An 11380-nucleotide genomic window follows, 5' to 3' on the forward strand; every position below is an offset into this window, starting at 1 on the left:
TTGGTGGACTGGAGCCAAACTATGCCTCACTCTGGCAATTTTGCCCAAGAGGAGAGTTGCTGTGCAAGGTTATATAAATCAGTGCAGCCTGTTACAGCCCCACCACCCTTTTAGCAAGTTACTGTGAGCATTTCCACTCTGACCACTGCTGCATACTGGGAAAAATACATAAATGGTTTGCAAGTGTGACCATCATGAATTCAGCCTCTTTTAGAAATTTGTTTTGTTGTTCTGACCTGCTGCAAAAAGCTTCCCAGGTGAGTCTTTGACCAGAATGTAATCATTAACTGTGTCAAAGGCAATAGGTGTGCCAAGAGCTGTTTGTGTTCAGCCACGGTATAAGCTGGAGAAAGTACGGCATTGGAAGGCTCCCCAGCACTGAAACATGTCCAGGAACAACTGTTCCCAGCATTAGTTCAGCCAGGATTTACAAGTAATGTCCTGAACAGCTCCTGGACATAGTCCAAAGGTTAGCTCAGGCCAGGGCTAATTTCTAAAGGTAGTTTGCATGTGTTCACTTCATTTAGGGTTTTAAGTGTGTGTCTGGACTCTTATATATAAATTGGCCCCTGTGCAAGAAAATAGTCCCAGGAATGTTTAGTCTAATAATAAAACATCTAGTACCATTATAAAATTAGTCTAATAATCCAATAGCAATGTTCAAATGTCTAATGTAAAAATCTGAATGAATCTCATTTTTCTAGTTGCCCATGTGTACTTGAAGAACTCCAAAGAAACTTCTAGTATGAACTGACCCATTTTTGACAGTAGAACAATGAAATTCAGGCATCAGAATTTAAAAAAAATTATTAATCTCAATAAATTAATCATTAATCTTTTTAATATGAGACAGAAAGACAATTATTTTTCCTTAAGATTAAAACATAACTAAAACTTGCTGAATAAAATATTCCATTCATATTTACAAAATAGAAGATATCCAATAAGTGCAACTTACCCAAACAGTTAAAATTAGCCAAAACTAAAAGCAAATACAATGGCATTTAAACAGATTGCATATAAGGTATCATTCTATCTTGACTGCATCATGCTTTTATACAAGAAAAAGGAGAAAGTAAAGAAAGCCTATATATTATTGCAGACTTTCCACAGGGATATACAATTGTCTAAGAAATGCACTTTCAGACTCCTCCATTTTTCTTGGTTATCTCACGATGTCAGTAACTAATACTATCTCTTCATTTTCAGATGTTGTTGACTGTATTTTGCTCTCCATCAGCTGAAAGGAAAATAAAAACTTCCATCAGTTTTATACCAAATGTTAGGTTAGCCTCTACTTAAGCACAATTCTGAGAGTATTTCACCTGTTTTCGCTGTGTGTCCACAAAGTCTGTCCTGTTTCCTTACAAAATCCTATTTGGAACTGTTTTCTGTGTCACCTTCTTTTCTTTCCTGCACATGTAACTTGCTAGTGGGTAAGTAGGCAAGGTGTGCACCTGGAGGGATTCAAGGGGACAGCTTGGAGAGGGTGACCTGGGGGGACACAGGGCTCAGACACTGGGATCAGATGTGAGGAACTTTATGGTGGTTGTAGATGAAGAGAGCCAGGAGATGTGCTAATCTCACTGGCAAATTCAGCCCTGCTCGGCTGGGCAGTAGCAAGGGGACTGTGATGTCCAGGACCCTATTTTAGAGACTGCTGCTGGTGCTGATGAGGTGCTGGTAGAGGCAGCTGTGCTGGTTTTGTTTCTGGCTGCCTCACTGTGCCCTGTTGTGTCATTGTCCATGTTCTTTGTTTTGGGAAAGTGAACAGCCCCTCCTGCTGCCTGGATCTACCAATGGGAGCATCAGCCTGTGCACCTCTGAGACTGGAATGGGAGAAACCCCGTGGTTCTGGAGGAGCACTGCATTTGACTTCCCTTAAAAAACTCTCCTGCTGATTTTCTTTTATTTTTCTTCAGAATATGGCAAAGAGAAGAGCGATCCTCTGTAATAAGTTCCTTATCATTTAAAAATTCAGCCAGTAGAGTCTTGTATGTATTTCACACATTTAATATAAAAATAGAAAGAGAACATACCTCTGGATTTGTATCAGCCAGTGTGAAAAAAGCAGGTTTTGGTCCTGGGATCTGTGGAAATACTGCCTTCCAACAGCCAGTCCTGGAAATCAAAACGTATTGAATACAAAATCAAAATTGTATAACCATTATGTGACAACACCATTGCATCCTTGAAACTGCTCTTATCTTCCTCTTCACTCTTAGAAGTAAACTGAAAAATACACATAATCTCAATACAGAATGAACGTATATCAGGAAAACATTAAGAATTTAGAAGGTAATAGATAAATTTTTTGATTGAAGATTTACTAGTAGTAAATTTCCTTCTTAGACAGAGAAAGAAATTTGTCCTGCTATTTCACTACAAACAGTGAAAAGTGGGGGTAAAAGTTTTGACAAGTTGAGAGAGCATATTTCTATGCAAAGTGCATCATACAGGAGAATATACTTTTTCTTTCCATTTCTGTTTCACTTATGGGGTTTATTTTACCTATCCTACAGAGACACCTCCACCTTATTTGTAAAAAAACTTTAGGTCTTACACATACACAGAGAAAATAAAATAAATGCATAAATTAAGTTAACCTTTTGCAGAAAAAAAATGTGATGATTGCCATTAAGAGTGTTGCAACTCCTACCCCAAGTAAAATCCATACTGAAGAAGATATAATTTCCTCATTTCCTGAAAGAGAAACATTCATAAATTAGTAGCAATAGTAGTAGTAGTAGTAGTATTAGCAGTCGTAATATGAGGCATAGATCATAGAATTACAGAACATTGAATAGTTTGGGTTGGAAGTGACCTTTAGAGATCACCTAATTCCAGCCACTCTCTCACAGGCAGGGATGCCTTCCACTAGAGCAGATTGCTTAGAGACCCAGCCTAGCTATGAACACTTTCAGGGATGGGGCATCCACAGCTCTCTGGGCAACTTGTGCCAATGCCTCATCACCCCTATGGGGAAGAATTTTTTCCTAAAATCTAACCTAAATCTACACTCTTTCAGTTTAAAGCCATTCCCCCTTGAATTATAACTACATGTCCTTGCACAGTCCCTCTCCAGCTCTCTTGTAACCCCTTTAGGTACTGGATAAGTGTAAGAGGGTGTCTCTGGAGCCTTCTCTTTCCCAGGTAGAGCAAACCAAACTTTCTCAGACTGTGAGAGGTGCTCCAGCCCTCTGATCCTTCTTGTGACCCTCCTCTGGACTTGCTCCAACAGGTCCATGTCCCTCCTGTGATGGGGACCCCAGAGCTGGGTGCAGCCCTGCAGGTGGGGTCTCACCAGAGCAGAGCAGAGGGGCAGAATCCCCTCCCTGGCCCTGCTGCCCACGCTGCTCTGGATGCAGCCCAGGACACGTTTGGCTTTCTGGGCTGTGAGTGCACATGGCTGGGTCATGTCCAGCCTCTCACCCATCCAGACCCCCAAGTCCTTCTCAGCAAAGCTTCTGTCAATTCCTTCATCCCCCAGACTGTATTGGCAGCAGCAGCTGCCCTGAGCCAGGTGCAGCACCTTGAACTTGGTCTTGTTGGACTTCATGCTGTGTCAAACATCTGCTGTGGGGACTGACTGTGGTGAATGTCAGTCTGAAGGGTTTCACTTGGTATAAAAATGAATTCTGTCATTTACCACTTTAGCAGAAATGTCTGATGGGAAGAATTAACATTGATCCTATTTGTCCACCCCCTGGAGTAAGCAGGAGCTCACTACAGCTGCAAAGGTGTAATTTTTAATGTTATTTCCAGTGTTAGAATGTTAAGAAATTGATTAAGTCTCTTCCCACTCTTCTCTGTAGTGCAGTGTGAAACAAAACGTTTGCCAATCCTTTTTACATGTGTGTGTGTCCACAGGTGTGTGACAATGTGTGAGGTAGGCAGGACATCCCTGGGGGAAGAGTAGCCCAGGGCTTGGGTTTGTTCTTACCAAACTCAACAGGTGCACTCCATTCCCCCCAGGCTGGGCTCACAAGGCAGGCACTGCCAGCTGCTCTCATTTTCAAGACGTACTTCTTTCCTCTATTTGATCTTAGAAATATGTTACTGTTTCCCGCTTCCTAAAAAACACCCAAAAAACTCAGTTGCTTTTCTTTGTTCCATGCCTGTGTTGGCAATATGTATGTGCCATTTACCAGTGGAACTTTAAAGAGGCTATGAAAGCATTGTTATTAAAGAAGACTGCTGTTACAGAGAAAAAAAAAATCATTATTATTATTTATATAATATATAAACAAATATTTATCTCAAAAATAACCTGACATTCTTGCAACTTTTTACATTTAGAAGCATTTCATCTTTTACACTATAAAAGTATAACCTGTGATTTCTTATTAGATGGTTTGATTTATTGATAACTTCCCATAGCAAATAGAGAGGCAGAAAATTCTCTTTAGCCATCTAATTTTAGTGCTTGAACTGAGTGATTTGAGGAATAAGGTGTCTGTGCACCTGCCTCAGTCTCTGCATTATGAATTTTCAGAAAAAAGCTTAACTTTCCAGCCAAACCTGTAAAATAAGTAGATGATGGCAATACTCAGTGTTACCAGAATTTAATGTAATACTCTTGCTCTTGGTGGCTTTTGCATAGAGGTGGGATGTGCAAGCTGCACTGATTAAAAGGAGGTGCAGCATACCTGGATGACAGCCTCCATCCAAAAAGGACTTTTGTGGTCTATGTTTTTCATAATCAAAATTGAATTTCTAGGAGATACTTTATCTTTTCTCTGTAGTCAGTGATGTGTAACTTCAAAGTCTGTTCCAAATATTTGAGAAGGAGAGTGGACAATAAAATGTAAAATTGGAGATTTTTCAAAATACTGACAGAAAAGCAATAAAGTTCTGCCCCTGAATGTATAATAAATTGCATATGTCATGATGATTTAGCAGTTTGATGTATTCATGATATCCATTGAAAAGGTTCCCATAAAGCATAGGATACTGAGCACATATTGATTTAAAGGTATTTCCATACTATTTACTTTTCACAGTTGACAATGAAATGAACATTTATTGCTGATTAATAAACAAACAGACTCACTTGTATGGATGTATATATGGGTTTTCTTTTAGGATTATCCTGTAAATTGAAAGAAAAAGAAAAGCAACTAACTTTATTTCTATCATTGTTTTATGTTTCAATAATAATTAATTTTTATCTCCTGTTCCATTTTTCTGCATTCTAAAACTAGCGATTTGTCTAACATTTAGTATCTAATATCTAATTCATCTACAATGCCAACTTTACATATAATTAATTCTGCTACTGAAAGATATTTGTTTTCCTTTTCATCACAGTAGAGATATAAATTTAATTTCAGATTGAAACACAAAGCAAACCAGACCTAAATGAAAACTATAAGTTTATTCTTATAGACACCAGGAAAAAAAAAGAAGTAATCTATAACATAAACCTTTTCTTTTACATCTAATGTTTTAATATTACAATAAATGTCACGGTATGTAATTGCAAATATTATATAAATATTTGGTTTTCTTTCAGATGAAAATATTTGGGACTGGCATGGATTCACATATATTTTAGGTTGTCCTCCACTACATTTTTGATAGGTAGAATAAAATTTGCTCATGTTGTTTGAATAGCCATAATAACTACCACAAAATGTACTGACCACACACAACTAATGACTGCAGACTATATCCTCTCCATTAGACAACTTGTTAGGTATTTTTGTAATTATTTTGTAATACACCATTTTAGAGCAAAACTCAATCAATCCAGACTTATTTTTTCAAATAATTGCACACGTGCTCATGTGGCACCTGGAAATGAGGCTGTTCAGCCTGGAGAAGAAAAGGCTCTGGCGAGAGCTTCCAGCACCTTCCAGCACCTAAAGGGTCCTACAGGAAGGCTGAAGAGGGAATTTTCACAAGGGTATGTACTGATAGCACTTGGGGGATGGCCTTAAGATGAAGGAGGGTAGGTTTAGATTAGATATTAGGAAGAAATTCTTTACTGCGCTGGTGGTGAGGCACTGGGACAGAGTGCCCAGAGAAGCTGTGGGTGTCCCTGGAAGAGTTCAAGGCCAGGCTGAATGGGGCTCTGAGTAACTTGGTCCAGTGGAAGGTGTCCCTGCCATGGCAGGGGGATTGAATTAGATGGTCTTTGAGGTCACTTCCAACCCAAGCCATTCTAAGTTGTATAAAGCAAGCTGTTGTCCAGGATGCCTTCTTCGAGCTAAATTATGCACGGGGGTCAATCTAGGGCAAATATCTGGCCAATGAACGCCTTGTTCTTCTTTATTGGTGCAGGGGTAACCTGAAAGTTTTGATTGAAGTGATTACAGAGCACTGGGGGGAAAGGTGAAGGACAGGAAGTCCAGATGGTGTCTCCTCAGGCCTTCCAGTGAGAGGGAAAGGCTTGAGCAGAATCGCAGTCATCCAGCAGGTCAATGCCTGGCTGAATAACTGCTGTCACAGGCAGGGCTTTGTCTGCTGTGACCTTGGGATCCTTTTTGATAAAGAGGGGCTACTGGGCAGGAATGGGATACATCTCACCAAGGAAGGGAGAGGATTGCGTCCTTGCAAACAGATTTGGGCAACTGGGCCTTCTACTGTGTATAAAGGAGTGCCTTGTATGCACAGAGCTCTGTCTTGGGATAAATAATGAACCAGTAAGAGAACTTGTGTGTAGGCATCAGAGGACAGATCAGCAGAGTTGTCAGTGATAAAGCAATAAATTTGGCAGAAGAAATTTTTATGGGTAAATCTTCCAAAGATATGATTATAGCTGTATCTGATAAATGTCACAGGAGCCTACAGTGCTCAATTGGTGGAATAATTGCTGTACCTTGACATAATTAGCTTGGTGAAAACTGCTAATGATGATGAAAAATAGCTAGAAAATTCAGACAAAGTATGAATTGAGTATTCTTTATAAAATGAATGTTACATATATTAAAGGTTATTAAAAAGTATGTATTGCTTTACTGCAATAGATTTTATTCCAATGTCAGGCAGATTTTTCAATAATGTTTCTTTGTTACAACAGCCAAGTGATTCAGAGAAGTAATGCTGTTTCACAGCAGTTAGCTGGGCTTGCAAAAAGATTCGTCTGTGAAATAGTAAACTCAACCCAGACTAAGAAATTCCAAATTCCAGAACACCTTCAATCAGCCACTAAGTAGGCGGCCCAATCTGGTTGTAGCTCAGGAAGATTTTTCCTTTGTAGTCTCTGCCTGCCACCCTGTGGCGTTTCGGTGCAGTTCTGCCGCAGTGGTTACACCTGCCCTTGCAGCGGAGCACAGCAATCTCATTGCCTCCCTGCTGCTGCCAAAAAACTTGCAAAGCCAAGGTCACCCCCCACTAACCTGTCCTTAATCACACTGCCTTTCTGCTTCCTCTCACATTTATTTACCTTTTGTTCATCATTATAAACCTTCAACTTTTGGACCAACAGGTGTGGTGCATATATCTGGGTAAGCATTTCATACATGGAGAAATTAATTCATTTCTATTAACTCAAAATTGTTGTGTTAATGCACATTTCCCTTTTCACTCTTTAAAGCTCAGCTCTGGCCTTCCACAGAGATCCAGTTTCCACTGGAAATACTCCCAATCCAGGGCAACTCCAACAAGTGTTAGTGAAAGAAGTGCCTTTTCTAAATGCTGTCACAGACAAAGCTGTAATGTGTTGAATCTTGATTAACATGCTTCACCTCTAGGACTGTCCCAGACATCCAGTGTATCTCCAGCAGTGTCTTACTCAAGGAGGCAGGGATTAAAAAAAAACAAACAATGGGGCAGTATGGCAGAGCAGGATTTGGTATGGACCTGAAAAGTGCAGTCACAAAAGAATAAGGTGCTATATATGGGGAAGGCTACATCACAGAGAGCCTTTTCACTCATGTATATTGATAAATGCAAATATATGAATTAATGTTAAGTGTAAGTGAAGACATTCTTACCTTATACTTTATGTTAATTTCATATTTAAAACACGTGTCCTTGTTAGAATGACTTATCTGGGGTCGTTGCCATTGAATTATGCAATCATTTTTAATTTCATCACAGTTGACTGTGATATTTGATGGAGGCATGAGCTTTTCTGAAATGATATAACCAAGAATTCAAATAATTAAAATCACTTGATCTCTTTTTTATTTGATGAAAGAGAGTGAAATTGCAGATAACACCTCTATGAACAAAGATACTTGTTTATATCTATTTTCCTTAGGACCTATTAGAAATAGTTTAAAGACCAATATTTTCTAAATCATGTACACAGGATCATAGAAAAAAATAAAAGGGACTAAGACAGCAAACATGATATAGGAGCATACAAAGACACAATCCCCTCTTTTTCTAGAGGAGTAAGGTAAAATACTGTCTTCCTTTTAAGAGAATTTATTACTGTGGATGAACTAGCTCCTGCTATCCCTAAAGTAAGACATTTAAAGATCTTTTTTTCTCTAGGTCTCCTCACAATGCTTGTGACATGAAGGTTTTGCCTTCAATCTGTTGTGAACTATGCAGTTTATTCCCCCCTTTCAAGAGAAATAGCCATACAAAATTTAAGAAATACACTCAATTTTTAATAGTCTAGCCAGTTTCTTCATGTATTGTCCCTCACTTCACAGATGTAAGCAGAAGTATGAGCACCTTTATATTTTGATCATTGCCAATGACTTGATTATTGGAACAGCAGAAAACAGCCACTCATGGCAGAAAGGGTGACAAAATGGAAGAAAGTTTAATATGAGCTAGAATACTACTTTACCTCAGTCTTTAGGGACAGGCCTGACCTGTTTGTGATGGGCTAGTTGGTCAAAGAACAATCTTGTTTTATCTGCCATGAGTGACATTACAGCTCAGTTTCTTCTTCTGGAACAAAACCTTTTCTGTTCAATCTTTTAGCACAATACCAGAATCAGTGCAACATTTCCAGTGAGATTTTGCTGCAGAAACAGTGACTGCACAGGATGCTTTCAAGTACAGCACCCATGCCTAAGGTATGTTGTACATGTCGTAATTCATTTACACCAGGATACAGTGTCCTGTATGTCATCCCCACTGGCAAAGAAAAGCAGAAATTAGTGCTCAGATAAACTTCTAGAAAGTCTTCTCTCTCTTCTTCTGAGAGGTGTTTGGCCATCACTGACAGGGCAGCAAGGGAAAGTACAGTTTTTTAAGTCTTGTGGACTTTGCTTGAGAAAAACCTAAAACTTATAAGGGTAGATTGCTAAAGAACCTGGGAGATAATGCAGCTGTGAGCTTTCCTGTTTGATTCCCCTCTTTGTCTTTTGCTTGGGGAATAGGTTTTCTTGAGGAAGCCACAGTGTCTTACTCTCAACTCTAGGTGAGACAGGGTACATGGTTCCTTCTCAGGGATAAGTGCCTTAGAAGGAAATACAATAATTAAAATAAAGCTGAAATAAATTATTGACTTACCAATTTTATACAGGTCAATGTACTCATCATAGAACTGGATCAGAGAGTCTTTGCTAGACCCATTCACCAGGAAGTAAGCTTTTTCAATCCCTATGCTCACGTTTTGGAAGATGCATCCCACATTTCTGCAATTTTCATCTTTAATGTAAAGCTCACATTCCATCTCCTCTTCATCTCTGCATACAGCAAAGTATTTTAGTTAAACATGGGCACTGTGATGTGCTGAATGAGAATTCAGACTTTCCTGTCTCAAGCAGACCTACTTACCTTGACTTCTGCCAGTAGAGAAAATACTGTGTGTCTGCTGGAGCATCCCTTCCTGCCTGCCAAGTGCAGTTCATGAGGAAGATGTTATAAATCACACAGGAGAAGTTTTCAATGGCTGAGCCCTTCATGCCTGCAAACACAGGAATATCCATGGTGAGGAAAAATCATGTGACTCCTCCAAGCTGGAGGATCATGGCACACACTTAGCTGTGTTAGACTCCAGCTGGTTATTGCTTGGTTTGAATGGAATGACTTGGTTTGAAAGGAATCACTTATTTCATTTTGTTTTCTAACACTGAAAGATATTTGCCCTGATAGATTCAATGAAGAATTTTTTTTATGGATAAATCCCCCCAAAATGTGATTATAGCTGCAACAAAACAATGTGTGTGGAAAAAAGAGCCGGTGATCTTAGGAGCACTGCATAAACTTTATAGACTTACATTGGATGGCTGCTATTTTAAGGTCTAAAGATTTTTCTGCTATATACAAAGTCAAGGGTGAATAGATGTCAGGCAGGTGGGTAAAAAGCTGCAAGCAGAAAATATCAAAATAGGTCACAGCAATATCCATCAACTGAAGTTACCCAATGCTGAATGTGGTAAGTTTGCTGAGGGTGTTAGTTCATGTGCTTTCAAGGATGTAGATCAGATACAAGAAAGAAAACCTTTCATGTGAGGGCAGTGAGGCAATGGAACAGGTTGCCCAGAGAAGCTTGGATGCACCATCTTTGGAGGTATTTGAGGCTGGGTTTGTTGAGACAGTGAGCATTCAGGTGTACTGGAACACATCCTGAAGGGGCTGGAACAAAGTGATCTTCAAGGTCCTCTCCAACCCAAATCATTCAGTGAATATGATTCTATGACTGAGGAACAGTGTCTCACTTCTAAAAATTCAGTATCAAACCCAGTAAAGTTCAAAATTGTGTCTAGGATCTTTCTTAGCATGCAGCAGGTACTTTATTTGTAAAAAAACTTCATTTAACTTAGTTCTGTATATTCCTCTGACAGCTTTTTAGATTTTGTCTCAGACATCCAGACACCCCTCCAGTCTTGGACTTCCTAGAGACTCAGTAAATACCTCAGAAAACAAAACAGTTGGAAAGAAAAAGATGGACCTACCTTTTATTTCAAAATGTCTTTACCTCGTTTATCTTTCTATTACAATCTTCAGGTTCAGAGAAGATGAAAAGACTACATTTTAAAAGGCTGTATAACTATAAATAGGTCTGTCTCCCTTGCTGCTTGTGCTTTGGGGAACCATCTTAGCGTAGGAAGTGTTGCAAAATAAATGTTCATCACTTCCCCCCTGATTCATAGCAAATTTTGTAATTGCCCAACTCAGGATTTCTTATAACGTGAACAAGAAGTTAGCTGGTTAAATTTCCCCTTCTGTTGCACCAGAGTATGGTCGTGTTTGGGTATCCAGAAAGTGCTTAAATTTACAGGTATTTGTCTCTAGCTCTAAACAATACTGAGGAGTGAAAAGCATCTCTCCATACAAACCATCTCTGGGGGATGGAAGATTGGAGTTCTCCATGGAGGGCATCAGGGTGAGGCCTGGCAGTCCCAGCCCACCCCACCTCCAGCCCAGATCAGGGGCAGCTGTGGACCCAGGGCAGCCCCAGCCCTGACCACCAGGCATGTCCTGGGGGACTGGGATGGGCCATGGGCATGAGGGTGGGCCCAGC

The 11380-nt window shown here is 39.6% G+C and overlaps 1 protein-coding gene across 1 annotated transcript; it reads right to left on the minus strand.

Moving 5' to 3' along the window:
• Nucleotides 1-1029: 1029 nt before the first annotated feature.
• LOC136571407 (granulocyte-macrophage colony-stimulating factor receptor subunit alpha-like) lies at nt 1030-9842 on the minus strand. Its single transcript, XM_066571784.1, has 8 exons — nt 9691-9842; nt 9424-9599; nt 7941-8080; nt 5054-5092; nt 3944-4073; nt 2607-2703; nt 2040-2121; nt 1030-1240 (listed from the first exon to the last, which is right to left on the minus strand). The coding sequence occupies exons 1-8, from the start codon at nt 9840-9842 to the stop codon at nt 1166-1168; spliced, it is 891 nt and encodes a 296-aa protein (XP_066427881.1). The 3' UTR covers nt 1030-1165.
• Between the last annotated feature and the right edge of the window lie 1538 nt (nt 9843-11380).

This window comes from Molothrus aeneus, chromosome 2 (assembly GCF_037042795.1).
Source record: "Molothrus aeneus isolate 106 chromosome 2, BPBGC_Maene_1.0, whole genome shotgun sequence".
Lineage (NCBI taxonomy): Eukaryota > Metazoa > Chordata > Aves > Passeriformes > Icteridae > Molothrus > Molothrus aeneus.

Coding starts and splice junctions, on each gene's coding strand:
- LOC136571407 (XM_066571784.1), bottom strand. CDS start 9,842: ATGGATATTCCTGTGTTTGCAGGCATGAAGGGCTCAGCCATTGAAAAC. Junction 8,081..9,423: donor CATTGACCTGTATAAAATTG/GTAAGTCAATAA, acceptor ATATCATTTCAG/AAAAGCTCATGCCTCCATCA. Junction 1,241..2,039: donor TGGCTGATACAAATCCAGAG/GTATGTTCTCTT, acceptor TTTTCCTTTCAG/CTGATGGAGAGCAAAATACA.